Raw genomic sequence first — 17,084 nt, 5'->3', positions numbered from 1 at the left:
ATAGTTAGCAAAACTCACTCAAGCCATATGTCGATATTTTCACATTTAATACTGAAAAGTCTGAAGTTGAAGCCCTCATTATATTTACATAGTTACATGTACTCATGTCTGCATTGCGTCACACTGCTTAACATAACATACTTTGAAGATTTGAGGAACTATTTTTACTGTCAAAAGAAAAAAGACCCAGATATTTTATCTGTAAAAAATTTTTCCATTCTACATGTTGCCAGGTCTGTTTTGGGATGGTCTAAGCCTCCTGCAAATTTGAGCAGCCTGAAGCTCCGTGTCTCAGATTCTAACAACAGCTCACTGGGAGATATAAAACAACACGCAGTGCCAACTAGTGACAATATCTCAAAATACAATACAGTTTGTCATTTAAGCGGCAAATGAAACGAACTGTAGGACAAATATTTTGTTGTTTATTTGACAATCAAACGTGACAATGTAGAAAATTATAGATTATTAAACCGTTCTCCTCCTTCATAGGAACAGTTCAACATGTCAGTTGGTGATTTGCTTGAGCAACACTGTTCTCCAAATGTTATCTCCAATTGGAGATAGGTTTTGGGGACCTGTACAGAGTGTGTCCCACTTCGTGAAATGAATGGGTGGATGGATGGTTACTCCTTCTTGCTGGACTCCTGTCCTTCAAAGATGGGGTACTTGCTCTCCACTTCAGCCCACTTCAAGGTGTCACTAGCCAGATGTTGTATAATGTCTGGCAACTCTGTGATCTGTGATATATTTTAGTAAATTAGTATCCAAAAAACCAATGAAAAAAAAACAGATATGGCACTTTCAAAAATCAAAACAGTTAACTGGTTTACCTCGGCCCTGATTTGCCTCATCGAGTCACGGTCTCTCAGAGTGGCCGTGTGAGGCGTCTTGTTCACTGTGTCAAAGTCGATGGTGATTCCAAAAGCCACTCCGATCTCATCTGACCGCGCGTAGCGCCTCCCGATGGACCCTGAAGAGTCGTCTACTTTGTAAGACACACCGTTTCTGGTCATAGCCTCAGCTACAAGGAGGAAGATGATGACAAAACCATTACATTTGCTTAAGTATGAATATATAGCTATTAGCTGGGTGTAACATTAAGACTATAAATAGGAAGAGACTATTGCCAACCTCTAAAACTTGCTAAGTAATACTACATGTATACTCAGTATTCCAAGCCCTACCATGACTTATAACCCTGGCAAAGTCACTCAGTAATCTGAAAAAGAGAATGTAAAAGCAGATGCTTTGGCAGTTTGTTGGTCTGGAGCACTCAGGTGTGTAATAACACAATTCCCAGCAAATTCAGCCCAAGGTCAGACCGTGCAACATGCACAGGAATTGCAAATGCCGCTGGAGCTATAGCTGAGACTCTGCAAGCCTTAGCATGTTAAATGTTAAACTTCATAACAATACAGACTAAACAAGTATGACTAGTTTGGAAGGTTTGCCAGGACAAACATATGCTATGTTTGGTGAAAACAAAACACAGCATGTCAGCGTGTGCACCTCATAGCAACTGTCATGCACGGTGGTAGAGGGGTGATGATTTTGGCTTGTTTTTAGCTAACGAACTCGGACACCTTGCAGTCACTGAAAATCAAATATGAGGACATCTGTCTGACAACTAAAGCTCTGCTGAAACTGGACGATGATCCCAAACCAGCAGCAAATCTATAACAGAATGGCTCAAAAGGTAAAGAATAAAGGTGTTGCAATGGACCAGTCAAAGTCCACACCTCAACCTGATTGAACTGGTGTGGCAGGACATTCAGAGATCTGTGCATAAACAATGCATGAGAACCAAACAGAAAACAATTAGTTAAACTAGTTACTGGAGAAAGCACTGGGAACAGAGATACACCATGATTCATGATGGGGTGTATCTCTGTTCCCAGTGATCAACTAAGGGAAATAAGAAAATCCTCTATTTAATTTGGCCAGGCTGCAGACAATGTCAGACTAAAGCTAAACCAAGCTAAGCTAACTATATCCTGGCTCTAGTATTCAATAGTATTCACCAAATACTATTGAAAAGAGCATTTGAGTATTTAACTGTAACAGCCAACACTCTACTGAAATGGAAAGACTATACTCACCTAACTGGTGGATGAATGGCACAAAGTTCTGGTTCTGGCTCAAAGGCAGGATGGAGCATTTGTATGGAGCCACAATGGTAGGAAAGCTGAAATACTGACCACAGAATAAAGCACCTTAAATCAAAACAAACACGTAACTGTTACTCAGATCTGTTTTCTTGTTGTGGAGTATTCTTACCGTCCTCTGTTCATCCCCCTCCCGGATGTGGAATGAGTGCTCGTAGATCGAGTACATGATTCTGCCGATCCCAAAAGAGGGTTCAATTACATTGGGAATAATCTCCTCCACTGTGACAGGGAAAAACAGAGACATTTGAGAGTTGTTGTTTTTTTTTGTTGTTGTTGTTTTTGCCACCCTTCCACAATAACTTGCCTACTCTGGCATTAAAAAACAGGATTGATGTCACCTCTTACCATGCAGGGTTTTCTGGAACCTCTTCACACTGACCATATCTTTAGTGAGTTTGAAGGTTTTGCCGTCTGTCTCAAAGCTGAACTCCCTACAGACAGAAACACAACATCAAGTCACAAAATGCTTCATAAATGAACTTTATGGTTGTTAAGAGCATGAACGTCATTAATTACCCTGTTTCACTGAGAAGCTTTTCCTGATCGCTGATGTAGCAATCATCACAGACAGCCAGGTACTCCAGAGCCAGCTTGGCATCCTTTTTGTAGGCCATTCCAATGGCACTTTTGTTGGGCTCAAACTGGATGACATTTACTGTTTTGTATGAACTAATTAAGGCATAAAACTTGGGAAAAAAAACATAACAATGAAGAAAGGATGGATAAAGCCACTGAGACATCAGCCACTGGTTGGTGAAGCCTTGGCTTAAGCATTTTGGCCATCGCCATCTTGTGTGTTTGAAAGAAGACCCGGCTGAGAAACACTCCACATCCTATACATGGTTTAGGTCTATTTTACTCTAAATAGGACTTTAATTTACAATATAAACACTACATCTATATCAAACAGGGCTTAAAACTGGCTACTCAGATCATAAACTCATAAAAAAAAGTGTTTACTGAGATCATAAAAGTGTAGTAGGGTTCTTTTCTCAAACTATATTGCCTCTTTTTGTAACCATGAGCCCCCTGCTGGCCAATACAAAGAATGCAGGTTGAAGACAGAGGCTTCATTTTTCAAACCTGTATCCACAGCCTGAGTGATTTTAGCATGAAATCTAACACTCCTCCTCACCCCCACGCAGTCGCAGTAATGACTCCCCCTGCTTGAGCTGGTTCTACTGGAGGTTTCCTGCTGATAAAAGGGGAGTTTTTCCTTCCCACGGTTACCAACTGTAGGGTCTTTACCTTTTAATATAAAGCTGTTGGTGTGAATTGGTGCTCTTTAAATAAAATTGAATTGAAACGAAGGAAAATTGTTCAAAGGCAAAAACCTATATTGTAAATAAATAAAGTTGGATATTTAAAATATTTTATTAATAGGCTATAGGTCTGACCTGACACATTTAGTGTAATTATAGTCAGGTTGTTGGACTGGACCACAGAAGGATATGGGCTCTTTTAGCATCTTTTCTGCCACCAGAGGGACTTTGGTAGCTCTGGAGTGACACGAAAGGTCGTAACAGGAGCGATCCGCACAGCCCACAATTTCAATCCAACCCTGAAGAAGAAAAAACACAAAGGTGCAACTAAAATATAAAACTGGACGCTGTCTTTATAATGCTTTAAATGGTTTTATAAGTCTGTTAGTGGAAAGAAAAAATATTTACATAGGAGGTTTTGGACTCAGCATCCCAGCAGTCACATGCGTAATGAGCCATCTCGTTTTCCATGTGCTGACGGAAGCGCACTTTGTCTTTGGATAGTCCCACTTTGATCAGATACAGGTAGATTCTTCCAATGAAGTAGCCCAGCACAGAGTTGTTGATGACTCCCTGCAGCAGAGAGACAGTGAATGTAAAGATGTGCGTCAAATACTGAATTAAATACCAAACTTGCTTCTAACCATTCATCTTTCATCTATGCTATAGTTTTGGTGCTCTAAGGTATGTCAGTAAAACGACACCTACCTGCTCCACAGCATCTCCCAGCCTCATCATTTGTGCTGACTGTCCGCTTGTCTGAGCCTGGGAGGAGAACAGCATGATCTCCAGGTCGGCCACATTGGAGAATTTAGGGTGGACCTTCTCATTTGGGTCCACAAAGTGCTCGATCTCAGCCATGGTGAACTCCCTGCAAGCAGGAAATGCTGATATTTCACCCAACATCCCTTTTGGAAGGCAGCAATAATTCATTCTAAGCATTACCTAACACGAATGAGTCCAGAGCGAGGAGATATTTCATTCCTGAAGGAGTTTCCGATCTGAGCAGCAGCAAAGGGAAGCTTTCCCTGGTTGAACTCCAACAGACGTTTGAAGTTGAGGAACATTCCCTGAGCTGTTTCAGGTCGCAGGTAGCTGCAGAAATACCAACGTGCACAATTTCAACACAGCAAAATAATAAACCTTGAAAGGAATGTTGCAAGTGCAGATATGAGTACCCAGGCATGTTCCCTCCAGGCCCGATGGACGTCTGAAACATGAGGTTGAAGGAGACAGGAGGTGTGAGGTCATTTCCTGTGGCAGGAGACTTGACGTTGTATTTCACAAATAGATCGGCCAGCTCCTGCTGAGCGTAGTTATCCATCTGAAACAGAGGGACCACAAATGCATCACAGGATTATTTCTTCACCAACACACCGGTGCATGTGTGTTTGCGAGGCACACACCTGTGTGATGACATCCTCCAATTCATTCACCTGCCCCGCTGAGCACTTCTCCTCACACATCAGTTTCTTTAAGTAAGCTGTGAGGAATAAAACGAAAAAGAAGATAGATGCAAGGATTAACACGCACATTTTTAGATTATTGTTTCATTGATGCTGTTTGTCTGTTTGGTTTTAGCCAATAATGAGATCTAAGAAAACCAGCCAGTCAATAAGTCCTTTATATAAAATGTACAATATAAAAAGGTTAAATGTCATACAAATAAACCCATAGACAACACAAAACTATCTTCATGTGCAAAATCGCTCGAAATATCCCTTTAACTAAGAGTACAAGGTTAAAATAGGTATTTATTACACACTCTGTTTAAATGTTAAATAATTATTCTCATTTTCTTTCTTTTTTAAAAGGTCTGTTGAGCTGCTTGACCGATGTCAGGTGGAAGAAAAAACTTATCAGTTATCTGTGCAGCTCGAAATCAATTCCTCAGAGGAGATACTAAACAGCAAGGCAGGTAAAAACCTGTTCAGAACTCGCTCTGCAGGGAAATAAATATCACCAAAATATGTCTAACATCAGCAAGATTATGATGCTACTCTGTATTTCTCATAGTTCCTTTAGTTTTCTGTCATTTTCTGTCCATGTCATGAAATCTGACACCTTGTCAGAAAGTTTAAAGCCACCTTTGAGAAGATGATCTGCCCGGTAGCATTCGCCTGTCTTGGCATCTTTCACCATGTAGTCAGCAAATTTATCCACATGCCCAGAAGTCCTGAAACAAATGGGGAGCTGGTTATAGGACAAATCTATTAGAAGCCAAACTTGAATTTGTGCTTACCTACTTGAGGACGGGCTCGGGGGTCAGCATGGTGCAGTCGATCTCCAGGATCTGCTCCTCCTGGATGAAGTGCTGCCTCCACACCTGCAGGATGTTGTTCTTCAGAGCACAGCCCACAGGCCCGAAGTCGTACAGGCCGCTCACACCTGAGGGACAAGTAGTTTTTTTTAAATAAAATAAATATTGATTTAAAAATGAAGCATTTCCACAAGTGTTTTCTTGGTTTTTCAGCTTTTCCTGTATCAGCTTCTGTTATCCTTCCTTTCTGCTACCTTACCTCCATATATGGCAAATGCCTGATCATAGAAGAACCTCCTCTTCAATGTATCTTCCATCTTCACTCGATCCACTGTGTCCTCTTTGGGCTGCAGAGCCAGTTCCTGTAATGGGAAATGATGGTGTGAGGCACTATTTCTTAATCAGAGTGGGGGTCATAAAAGTTAGCAGAGAGGCACGCGAGGAAAAACATGTCAAACTGAAAGCAGAATCAGTGCAAAGGCCAATCAGGAGCTGTGAGACTCTCACCTTTGCTTCAAGAGTCTTTTTCCGTGATTTCAGCTCTGCAGCAGCTTTGCTCACCTCCTGCTCCGGAGCACCTTTCTCCCTTAACTCACGGACCAAGTCACCCTGCAGAACAGAACTACACTTTACCTCCTCTCCACACTCGAATTAAGTGGTTTTTCAGTTTCAGTAACAAAGGCTGAGCCAGGGGTCGGCAACCTGCGGCTCTTTAGTCCTTATAGTGCGGCTCCGCGAGGTTTGGGAAAATAAATTGGAAGTATTTAGCTGAAGTATATTTTATTTATGTTAGATCTTTTTTTAACTTGTAGTTCTAAATTGGAAGATTATTGTGATATTGAAATATAAAAATAAAATTATATTCCATTATTTTTTTCATCGCTCAAAATAAGCGTCACACCCGCGGAAACGCGGTGCATTTATCGAGACTTTCAACCCCAGGTAGGCCAATTATGGATCTTCGGATCCACATTATGTAAGCAACTATTCTCCACCGTGAACTATGTTAAAAAGAAACACCGCTCACGCCTCACAGATGACAGCTTACAGTCCTGCATAAAGATGAAAGTGACGTCGTACAGCCCTGATTTGCAGAAGTTCAGGAGCAGAAGTCCCATTGTAAACACATCACGGCCAACACCCGACGACGTTTGTATGAACACGCTTTTCAGCATCTCTTTATTGACCACTTTTCACACACGGTTGCTGTACGCATACAGCCGGCTGTAGCTTTTCAGCTCACACACCAACACACACCAACACAACAGCATAGAGAGCACAGACCGCGAGGCGTGACTGCGGGTGCCGCTCAGGTGAGTCCGTCTCCCCTGCAGCGGTGATGCAGACCACGCCCCGCCACACACATTGACCAGGTAAAATACATATTTAGGCAGAATATTGCAAATATCTATTTTTCATTTTTTAGCAGCATAGTGCTTTTTTTCCAATTATTTTTTAAAAGCCAGGTCAACGCTCCAAAAGCCCAAAGGCGATATAAGGGCGGCGGCTCACAACGGTTTTTGTTTGCTACATGGATCATTTTCGTTCAGCTGGGTGTCTTTCCTTTTGTTATATTTCTTTAAGAGTTCAAAATGTGTTAATTACATAAATAAAATGTAATTTTCTCATTAGCACTTAAAGGATTTCATAAACACACCTTAGTTGTTCACACAAAGCACAAAGGTAAAAAACAATATATACAGTGTTATCTTCATTTTAGATGTCAAACAGTATTTGCGGCTCCCAGTGTTTTCTTTTGCGTGGAAACCAGGTCCAAATGGCTCTTTGGGTGTTAAAGGTTGCAGACCCCTGGGCTAAGCAATGCTCTGATACATGTGAAAACAGAAATGGCAGATACTTGAAATGATCATGATCTATTTAGCGAAACCAACTATGATTAAAAAGTAACAAGAATAACGCTTGTTGAAGAGCTGCTGTTGTTTGTTTGAGAAAAGAAATCTGGAAAACGAGCATGATCTTCAGATGAAAAACCTACCTGTTCCCGCACAGCCTGCCTAAAAGGAGCCAGTAATTCTTCCATGCTGACACTCAACAGGTTGCTCTTGTTAAAGTCTGCTTCAAGCTTCCTTCAGTCTGAGACACAGAGAGGGAAATGTTTTCTTCTCTTTTATAATCCGACTCTGGCAACGAGGTTGTTGTGTTGCATCATCCAGGAAGCTCAAATTAATTCTCCATTCCAGGTTGAAAACGAAACCACACTGGTCCTGACTTTCTGTCAACAGTATTGTTTAGTCATTAGCATTAACAGCCTAGTAATACATACACTGTGCAGAACAATGGCCCCAGGATAGAAATAACATGATGTGGCTCTTTTGTTCCTCCATCCAAGTATGAGCTCTGACTACAACACTAAAAGATGTTTTCATTTGACATGACACATTTAATAAATAAATAGCATGGGGCATAAATGCACAACGTGAAACTATTTGATTATTGTACACAGTGAACTTGAAGCCAGTGTGCTTAACTCTGCAAGAAAGTGTTTTGGAAAATTTGTCCTAAACAAGTATAACGGAACATCAGTGATGCCTGGAAGTCAGAAATCTCATCCTGCTCACTCTCTGTGTCTCTGAGACGCTTTATCCTTAACAATTATTTAGTAGCAAAGTAACATCTGGTGTGAACATGTCAGATCAAGTCTGACAGTCAGTGCACTGTGATGACCCCCTTTGTGAACGAGGAAGCAGCTGAAAGAAGCTTTGGTAGAAGGCACAGTCTCATGGTTAACTGAGGTGAAAAAGGCTCCAAACTCTTGATCTGTACATGTGGCAGAATTATTAGTTTTTGGAATAAAGAGGCAAAGTAATCTGACTAACCAGCTAAACAAATATCCATTTAGGATGTTTGTGCATTAGGCCTTGCATTTTCTAAGTAATAAATGTAGTAAATAAATGCAGTAATAAAGGAAGAGCCCACACTTTAAAGCCTTTGTAACTTCACCTTAACAGTGGTGCCTTATTGTGCATGTAGGATCGCAAAAACCTGTTTACCTTTACCCACCTTTGAGAATTTAACAGGCCCTTAATAGAAAAAAATTAAATAAAAATGAGCTAGTAGTGGAAGTAACAGTGAATCAGTGGTGCCAGCTAATGGTGAAAAATAATACTATCAGTCCTTTATTTTCCACCCATCTTCTTCCAATTCTCCAAGCATCATGGGGGTGGAGGGAACACTGGAGCATATCCCAGTTGTCACAGGGCAGAAGGCAGGGTACGCCCAAACAATTTAGAATAGGTTAAAAATCAACTCTAAGTGCATCTTTGGAAGTAAACCGGAGTACTCATACAGAAAGATCCCAGGGAACCAGTGAATTTGAACCCAGGACCTACTTACTGTTAGGCCTGCTAATCACAACGCCACTGTGCCGGCTGCTGCTTTGCTTTGAATTCTCAGATATGATGTTGAGCTATGAGGCAAAAAAAATAAAAGAATCCCACTTTTAACAAAAACAATATAATCATGGTAGGAAGCAGAATATCTGTCATACACATGAAACATGAATCGGTACGCTGCGTTAAACACATCAACTTGTCACGTGCTAAAAACAATTTCGCTGACTATTCTGTTTTTAAATCATACTGGATTTACTTGTTTCATTCATGTTGGCTCTGATACACCGTTTATGTTCAAACTAATAAAACTGATGCGTTGGACATTTTTAGTCCACATTTTTTCCACTGGAGGGGAAAAAAGCAAACATTCAAAACATGGTTTTAATTTCCGAGCATTAAGATTTTAGTTTTGGAGGTCATCTTAAAAACTCCTGAATTACCGTAAGCTTAAGAAGACATTTTTGAGATTAAAAGCAATCGCTGAGCAGCAGTGGCTCAAAAACAAGAAGAAAATATCACAGCTGTTTGTCCGTGTCCTGTAAGTGCCGACTCTTTTTATTGAAACTGTTAAATATCTCAATCAGATCTGCCTGAAACTGGAATAGTGGACGCTTCCTTCCACTGAAAACACCCTGATTACATTTCTCCCTTTTAACATCGTATTGGCATGGTCGTGCATGGATGAAATGCTGCTCGTCAATGAAACAACAGTCCTGTGCAAGCTTTACCACAACTGTTAAGATATGATAAATACATGACAATTTAGTGATTGCAGTGGTGTGGATCACAAAGAGGGCTCTGTGCGCCACTACAGCTCGTCACAATCCAGTCGCGGCAATCGTCGCGGCGGTGCATAAGCAACGAGTCTGTGGATTTATTATGAAGTGGCTGGCAGACAGGAGAACTCTACTCTTCGCTCGTGTCCTTCTTGCTGGTCTCCTGTCCTTCGAAGATGGGGTACTTGCTCTCCACTTCCGCCCAGGTCAATGTGCCGCTGGCCAAATCCCGAACGATCACGGGCAGCTCGCCGACCTGTGAGGAGAGAAAAAGAGGAGCGTTTTTACTTAATGGTGTTATATGGTGTGTGTGGAACTCGAGGTGAAATGCACTTGGAGTAGGGTTAAGTCATGTTGCAGGTAATTTTACTGTCGAAAGAATTATCAATCAAGTCCAAAGATATGTATGGCTCGTGTCTTGGCATCACTCTGAGCCCAACACAAGTGTAAACCAGAGAAAATGGACTTAAAGCCTAAAAACACAATTGATTTTGTTGTTGTTGCACAGTTTATGCATGCAGCTGTACTGATGAGTAAAAGAGGAATCTCTGTTCCATGAAATGTGAGTGAAACAGACTGAAATACATCATCTGCTGCCACACTAAGAAGCTCAGCCTCGTTGCAGCCATGCATGTCCTCGCATCTTTCCACTCTGTTATTCTTCTGTCGAGGCACATTTTCAGTGTTTTTGTTTGCTTGTTTATCCCTTCATTTGTTTCAACATGACAATCAAACAGCACCAAGCTGAATTTCATGAATTGTGGAGAGGTGAAGCACAAGCAAAGGATGAAACTCATTGGGCCTTAAATGTATTTCTCTTTGGTCGTCACTTATAGAATCATTTGATCTGATTTTTTTTTTTAAAGTAACAGACATAAAAGCTTACGGTAAATTTTAAAATACGTGGCTGAACAGAAAGGTTTAGGTGGGAGGTTTAACGCCATACTGTTAATGAAAAATCCTGCTGCACAGCTGTCACAGACTCACACAGAGAGCTTTCTCTTTATCGGTCGCCATCATTGTTGGATGTCATCACTTACAATCAACTTCCTGCAACTATCCCATGGATGAACAGCAAGGCGCTATATAAATGGAATACATTAAACACCAATTCTACTGTACAGCCTATGTGTTGGAGACCATTTTTCATACCAAACCACACAAAATGAATGAATGAGCTGAAAGGTTATGAAAATCACTACCATGGTTGCTCAGTTTTTTATGTTTTTCTGTGCTGTGACAAAAGCACCGCCCTAGAGTTTACCTACGCAGCCCTAACACATGTAAAAATGGAGTGAAGTGAAGCAGTACCTCGGCCCTGATTTGCCTCATAGAGTCACGGTCTCTCAGAGTGGCTGTGTGAGGCGTTTTGTTCACACTGTCAAAGTCAATGGTGATTCCAAACGCCACTCCGATCTCATCCGTCCTGGCGTAGCGCCTCCCGATGGATCCTGAAGAGTCGTCCACCTTGTGAGATACGCCGTTTCTGGTCAGCGCCTCCGCTAAGGAGAAAAGAAAAAAGCAGTTGGAGAAAGTGCCATTTTTCTTCTTTGACTGAAATAGGATGTTTGATTTTGGAATCACTTACATAATTCCCTCACAAAAGGCATGAACTCTTGGTTTTGACTCAGAGGCAGGACGGAGCACTTGTAAGGAGCGACAGTAGCAGGGAAGCTAAAGTACTGCAGTGAAAATGAAGACGCATCATTAAAGAAAACCAGCAAAAATAAAACAAAGCATGCAAAAATACTCAACTCTGTAAGGAGCTACAACAATATAACAAAATCAGGCAAATGAAATTAAGTGCTACTCTTTAACTTGTTAGTAAAATACACATAAATCAATCACAAGGATTCAATGTTCCAGATCAAAATCTAATCATAAAGAAATAGATGAAGAGGATGAGTGCAGCAGCACTGAACATGGTGTCATTTTGTAAGGGCAGAAACATCGATGTTGTCAGACTTACCGTTCTTTGTTCGTCGCCTTCTCTGACCTGGAATGTGTGCTCAAAGATGGTGTACATGATCCTACCGATGCCAAACGAGGGCTCGATCACGTTGGGAACAACTTCCTCGACTGTGGATGACAGAGACATTATAAAACCACTTGCTCCGGTATCATTTCCCCTCACGTTTCTCTTGAGTGAAACTCACCGTGCAGAGTCTTCTGGAATCGCTTCACGCTGACCATGTCCTTTGTGAGTTTGAACGCTTTGCCTTCTGTCTCGATGGTGAACTCTCTGAGGAGCACAAATTTGAAAAACTAACTCTTTCCTGAAAATGTACTTGAAACAACCATCAGTATGATGATTAGCCACAGCACTCACCCACTCTCACTGAGCAGCTTTTCCTGGTCTGTAATGAAGCACTCGTCACACACAGAGAGGTACTCCATGACTATCTTTGCATCCTTTTTATAGGCCTTCCCAATGGCTCCTTTATTGGGCTCAAACTGGACGACATTTACAGTTTTGTGTGGAGAAGTTAAGGAGAAACACCGATCACCAACATCAAAAGGCTCTTTCGTGTTTTGGGACTTTCTCTGAAGTTGTGTTTCTACTTTGATTTAAGGATATGGGTTCTTTTAGAGGCTTTTCAGCAACCAGAGGGACCTTGGTGGCCCGTGCGTGGCACTGCAGATCGTAACAGGACCGGTCAGCGCAGCCTACGATCTCGATCCAGCCCTGCAGGGGACAAACATTACTTTGAGCATCAGCATACAAAGAAGCTGATAAAGCTGTGAGGAAACGCTGCAGTGGGACGTACGTAGGAGGTTTTGGCTTCGGCATCCCAGCAGTCACAGGCGTAGTGAGCCATCTCGTTGTCCATGTGCTGTCGGAAACGCAGCTTGTCTTTGGCAATACCAACTTTAGTAAGGTAGAGGTAGATCCTCCCGATGAAATATCCCAGGACGGAGTTGTTGATCACTCCCTAAGTGAGACAAGATACATTTTTTGTTGCTTTTCATCTTAAACTGACTATTTTGGATTTGACATCATCATTGGTGTTCCAGTGTTATGGCCACCTGCTCTACAGCGTCTCCCAGCTTCATGATCTGTGCAGACTGGCCGCTGGTCTGAGCCTTGGAGGAGTATAACATGATGTCCAGGTCAGCTACGTTGGGGAATTTGGGATGATCCTTTTCATTCGGGTCCACAAAGTGCTCAATCTCAGCCATGGTGAACTCTCTGCACAAAAATATATATCACACAGTCACATTCCCGTTTTCTCTCTCAGCTTAAAAACAAAATATTATTTGAACCAGAGGACACACCCCCTCCTCACCTGACACGAATGAGTCCAGAGCGAGGAGAGATTTCGTTCCTGAAGGAGTTTCCTATCTGAGCAGCAGCGAATGGCAGTTTTCCCTGGTTGAATTCCAAAAGACGCTTGAAGTTGAGGAATATTCCCTGAGCTGTTTCAGGCCTCAGATAGCTGCAAATGCAGATTGATTAAAAATCAAAATTAATGACACAAATGTGAGGAAACGTTTCTGCACAGTGCTGAGGAGTCATTTTACCCTGCCATATTCCCCCCTGGTCCAATGGACGTCTGAAACATCAGGTTGAAGGAGATGGGAGGTGTGAGCTCATTTCCTGTGGTAGGGGACTTGACGCTGTATTTTACGAAAAGGTCAGACAGCTCTTCTTGGGTGTAGTTGTCCAACTGGAAACCGGTAAGCCCAAAAAATGCAAAATCAGTGATTTACAGCCACGTCAGAAACAAAGGTTTTTCAACATGACTCATTTTGTCTCAATTAACACAGACCTGGGTGATGACGCTCTCCATCTCAGCCTTCTTCTCTGCTGTGCACTTCTTATCAGACATCAGCTTCTGAAGGTGGGCTGTAACACACAGAAAAACCAGACAGTGGTGTTTTTGTTGTTTTTTGTGACTTCCCACCAACATCCCAGCCTGCCCCCAGCACCTACAGCGAGTCCTACAACAGTGCTCAACGTAAATATAGTCATTATAAAAAGTATGAGTGAATGCGTGTGTGCTCAGCTAACACTGTGCATTAAAAGAAGCACAACAAGTGAAGTCTAATTCCACCTGGTAGGAGACCGCGGGGCTAAGGCACCCAACAACCCCTGAACCAATCCCACCCCACAGACCCAGAGGAGGCCTTATATGTCCTCCACATTGGTTGCACACACTATTTATGTCATCTCCTAATGTATAATCTGTTAAAATGGCAGCAAATTCATTCATGTTTATTTACATTGTACAATGTCACAACTCTGGGATATGTACTCATGACAGTTGCGAGGTTTTTGTAAGCTGCAATAACGATAACAAACAGTACGTGAAATACAAAAAACTGACCATATGTGAAAATGTGCTGCAAACTAAAAAGCTTCACGAAAACATGCTTGTTTTGTTTTTGTTCCTCATGCAATTTGAAGTACCTCTGTTAATAAATATTACACACTTTTGTGTTATCTGGGAAAATAAAAAGCCTTTTGGGACACGTCCTCAGTCCATCACAAGCTCTTGGTACAGTTCCAGTGTCTCGGATTCTAGCGGCTGTATTACTTTGTAAGCCCTGCGTGATTTCTGCTGGTCCAGCCACTTCCATCCCCCCCTCAGGCACAACAGCAATACTCAGAATAGGTGACGAGCAGCAGTTGCCCCTCCTGTCTGCAGAGTCCCATTAATAATACAGATCCACCTTTAGTTTACACGGTGCTGGAAAACTAGAAGCAAACCATGCTCACCTTTGAGGAGGTGGTCAGCCCTGAAGCATTCGCCATTCTTGACATCTTTCACCATGTAGTCTGCAAATTTGTCCACATGTCCTGAAGTCCTGGTGAAAGAAATAACATAATAAGTGTATTAATGCCAAGGATTTAAAATGCATCCCAAAGAAACTCGTACATTCAACAGTGTATCTGCAACCGGGCTATGGAAAGCTGCTATTAGTGGCAGCTTCCATGCATAAAATCGCAGAAATCAATGTGCGCCCGTTAACAAAAACCCACAGTTCAGCACTTTGGAGCTGACTCTAGGAACCACTAGGCGCCTTTTTTTTTTTAGCAGTTTCTGAATTACCCTTTATTAAATATAAATAAACAGCCTATTAAAGCCTAATACAAATGTTGAGACCACGACTACAACAGGTTCAGTGCACCTACTTGAGGACGGACTCGGGGGTCAGCATGGTGCAGTCGATCTCCAGTATCTGCTCCTCCTGGATGAAGTGCTGCCTCCACGCCTGCAGGATGTTGTTCTTCAGGGCGCAGCCCACAGGGCCGAAGTCATACAGGCCGCTCACACCTGAGGAGCATTACTGCATGGTAACAGAACGCTTAAAGACGCCATCATACGCTGGCTTAAGCACTAACCGAAAGCTTAATTTCCACTGCTGGCTATCCAGGTCTTACCTCCATAGATAGCGAAGGCCTGGTCGTAAAAGAATCGCCTCTTGAGGGTATCCTCCATCTTGGTTCTGTCGACGATGTCATCTTTGGGTTGCAGTGCCAACTCCTGCAATTTTTATACAAAGTGCCAAGATTAAAATCACAACAACATCTGAGCATTAAAGTCTGTTCTTGGCCTTAAAACACAGAGCCTTCCTGGCATGGATATTAGAGTTAACTAAAACTAGATGAAAATGCTTTCAGAGGGTTGTGTGTTATTATTGTCAAATCTGTGATGATTTTCCTCAATTTTGGCACTGACATACGCCATCCACATATTACACTAAAATACATTAAACACTTCCAAACAATAACGACACTGAATCACAAATCTACTCTGGAAACAAACTGACACTAAACTGAATTAAAAACAAAAAGTCAAAATAAAATAAAAAAATAATTAGAAAATACAAAACCATAATAATAGCTTTGCTTCCAGGACCCTCTTACTTGCTTTCGTTTACCCGTCAGGTCTGACTCAGGTATCATTTTGTGAGGCATGTTAAGATCTTTTATAGCTCAGTATCTGATCGTCTTATACAGGAGATTGTGAAAAAAGCTTAAAAATACTCAGAGTGATCTCAAAAACCCAGATTTGATCATTCTTTGTCATTTTGATATAGTTTTCACAGCATCCCAGCCAGGTGGACTGATGATACACTTCTCAGCTTTAATGAAAAGCATCGTATTTTCAGAGTGGTCTGGCTGTCTGGGGGTGTATAAGCACTTGAAGAGCATATCATATATCTAAAGTTTAACTACTCCAGAGTACCATGAGCTCAAGTGGACTTGATTTGCTTACCTTGGCCTCCAGAGTCCTCTTCCTCGCCTTTAGTTCTGCTACAGCTTTAGTAATATCCACATCTGGAGCTCCATCCTGTTTCATTTGGCGAACCAGGTCCCCCTAAACAGAGAGTGAGCTGGCTTCAGACACAGATAAACCAACAAAACCATACTACACGAGTATGGGCATGCTTACAAAAAATATGCTGAAGGATCAGTGTTGTGTAGGTTTTTTGTTTTGTTTTTTGTTTTATTAGCAGTACAAATTTGGCTTCCAATCATAACCACGCCCTTTCCACAAGTGTATGCAAAAGCAGCTGCAACAGCAGCAGCTCAATGAAACGTGGCAGAGAGCGCAGACATAACTGACAGTTAACGTTAGCAGCTAGCTAGAAAGCAACTGATTCATTGACAGCGAGCAGCCGGGTCGTGTTAGCCGGCTAGCCTTACGAGCGAGAAGGCTAATGTGACAGAGTGGGCGGTACTAAAATATATTTAATCACACTGAGAACAAACACTCTTTATCTATAACGATAAAGATAAGGCGATAAGTCCCAATTACCTGTTCTTTCACTGCAAGCCTCAAAGGGGCGAGAATCTCTTCAATGTTGCCGTCCATGGTTTGTCCTTCCGCCAGCTGCAGCCACAGGCTTGTTTTCTTCTTCTTACACAAGCACACCGACGTTGAAAACGGCCGGTTTTTACGCGGGTAGCGAAGCGACTGCCGAACAAACCGGACCGTGGACACCGGGCAGGAGCGGAAAATCTCAGTGGTGGTCCTCAGCAGTGCTGATGCTGTGCCGCGAAGAAGCATGGACCGGAGTAATGCGAGAAAGAGAATGATGAAATCTCTGAGAGCAAGTAAACACTGCTTCCGCCGCCGGGAAGCACTTTCTCTACGCCACACGTACGCTGTGTGCCCATTGTACACTCTCGGCAGATTCGTCACACATGCTGAGGGGTAAAAAATAAATAAATAAATAAATAAATAAAAAAAAACCCATTATAAATAAAATTTTAAAAATGAATAAAATAAACTGAAATAAAAATTAGTTTA

The 17,084-nt window shown here is 42.0% G+C and overlaps 2 protein-coding genes across 2 annotated transcripts; both read right to left on the bottom strand.

The window, feature by feature from the left end:
• Positions 1–77: 77 nt before the first annotated feature.
• Positions 78–7,839, bottom strand: LOC308385663 (glycine--tRNA ligase-like). Its single transcript, XM_080864762.1, has 17 exons — positions 7,690–7,839; positions 6,201–6,302; positions 5,953–6,055; positions 5,680–5,821; positions 5,521–5,609; positions 4,840–4,916; positions 4,612–4,757; positions 4,379–4,528; positions 4,142–4,304; positions 3,842–4,006; positions 3,615–3,732; positions 2,688–2,826; positions 2,517–2,602; positions 2,281–2,390; positions 2,103–2,196; positions 834–1,024; positions 78–740 (listed from the first exon to the last, which is right to left on the bottom strand). The coding sequence occupies exons 1-17, from the start codon at positions 7,732–7,734 to the stop codon at positions 627–629; spliced, it is 2,034 nt and encodes a 677-aa protein (XP_080720888.1). The 5' UTR covers positions 7,735–7,839; the 3' UTR covers positions 78–626.
• Positions 7,840–9,580: 1,741 nt separating this feature from the next.
• Positions 9,581–16,882, bottom strand: LOC308385661 (glycine--tRNA ligase-like). Its single transcript, XM_080864760.1, has 17 exons — positions 16,590–16,882; positions 16,047–16,148; positions 15,209–15,311; positions 14,960–15,101; positions 14,543–14,631; positions 13,593–13,669; positions 13,345–13,490; positions 13,110–13,259; positions 12,850–13,012; positions 12,591–12,755; positions 12,401–12,508; positions 12,152–12,297; positions 11,979–12,064; positions 11,792–11,901; positions 11,411–11,504; positions 11,134–11,324; positions 9,581–10,078 (listed from the first exon to the last, which is right to left on the bottom strand). Exons 1-17 carry the CDS (start codon positions 16,839–16,841, stop codon positions 9,953–9,955), a joined length of 2,250 nt encoding a protein of 749 aa, XP_080720886.1. The 5' UTR covers positions 16,842–16,882; the 3' UTR covers positions 9,581–9,952.
• Positions 16,883–17,084: the final 202 nt, after the last annotated feature.

This window comes from Rhamphochromis sp. 'chilingali', assembly GCF_963969265.1.
Source record: "Rhamphochromis sp. 'chilingali' genome assembly, chromosome: 18".
Lineage (NCBI taxonomy): Eukaryota > Metazoa > Chordata > Actinopteri > Cichliformes > Cichlidae > Rhamphochromis > Rhamphochromis sp. 'chilingali'.
Note: the sequence above shows the minus strand (reverse complement) of the source record. Positions and strands in the feature narration are given on the sequence as shown.

Excerpts from the sequence above, each read along its gene's own strand:
- LOC308385663 (XM_080864762.1), bottom strand. The coding sequence starts at position 7,734 with ATGGAAGAATTACTGGCTCCTTTTAGGCAGGCTGTGCGGGAACAG. Across the intron at positions 4,305-4,378 it reads TCTGGACTCATTCGTGTTAG|GGAGTTCACCATGGCTGAGA; the intron begins GTAATGCTTAGA and ends TCCTGCTTGCAG. Across the intron at positions 2,827-3,614 it reads AAAAGAGCCCATATCCTTCT|TAAATGTCATCCAGTTTGAG; the intron begins GTGGTCCAGTCC and ends CATACAAAACAG.
- LOC308385661 (XM_080864760.1), bottom strand. The coding sequence starts at position 16,841 with ATGCTTCTTCGCGGCACAGCATCAGCACTGCTGAGGACCACCACTGAG. Across the intron at positions 13,670-14,542 it reads GGCTGACCACCTCCTCAAAG|CCCACCTTCAGAAGCTGATG; the intron begins GTGAGCATGGTT and ends TGTGTGTTACAG. Across the intron at positions 11,325-11,410 it reads GCCTTTTGTGAGGGAATTAT|CGGAGGCGCTGACCAGAAAC; the intron begins GTAAGTGATTCC and ends TTTTCTCCTTAG.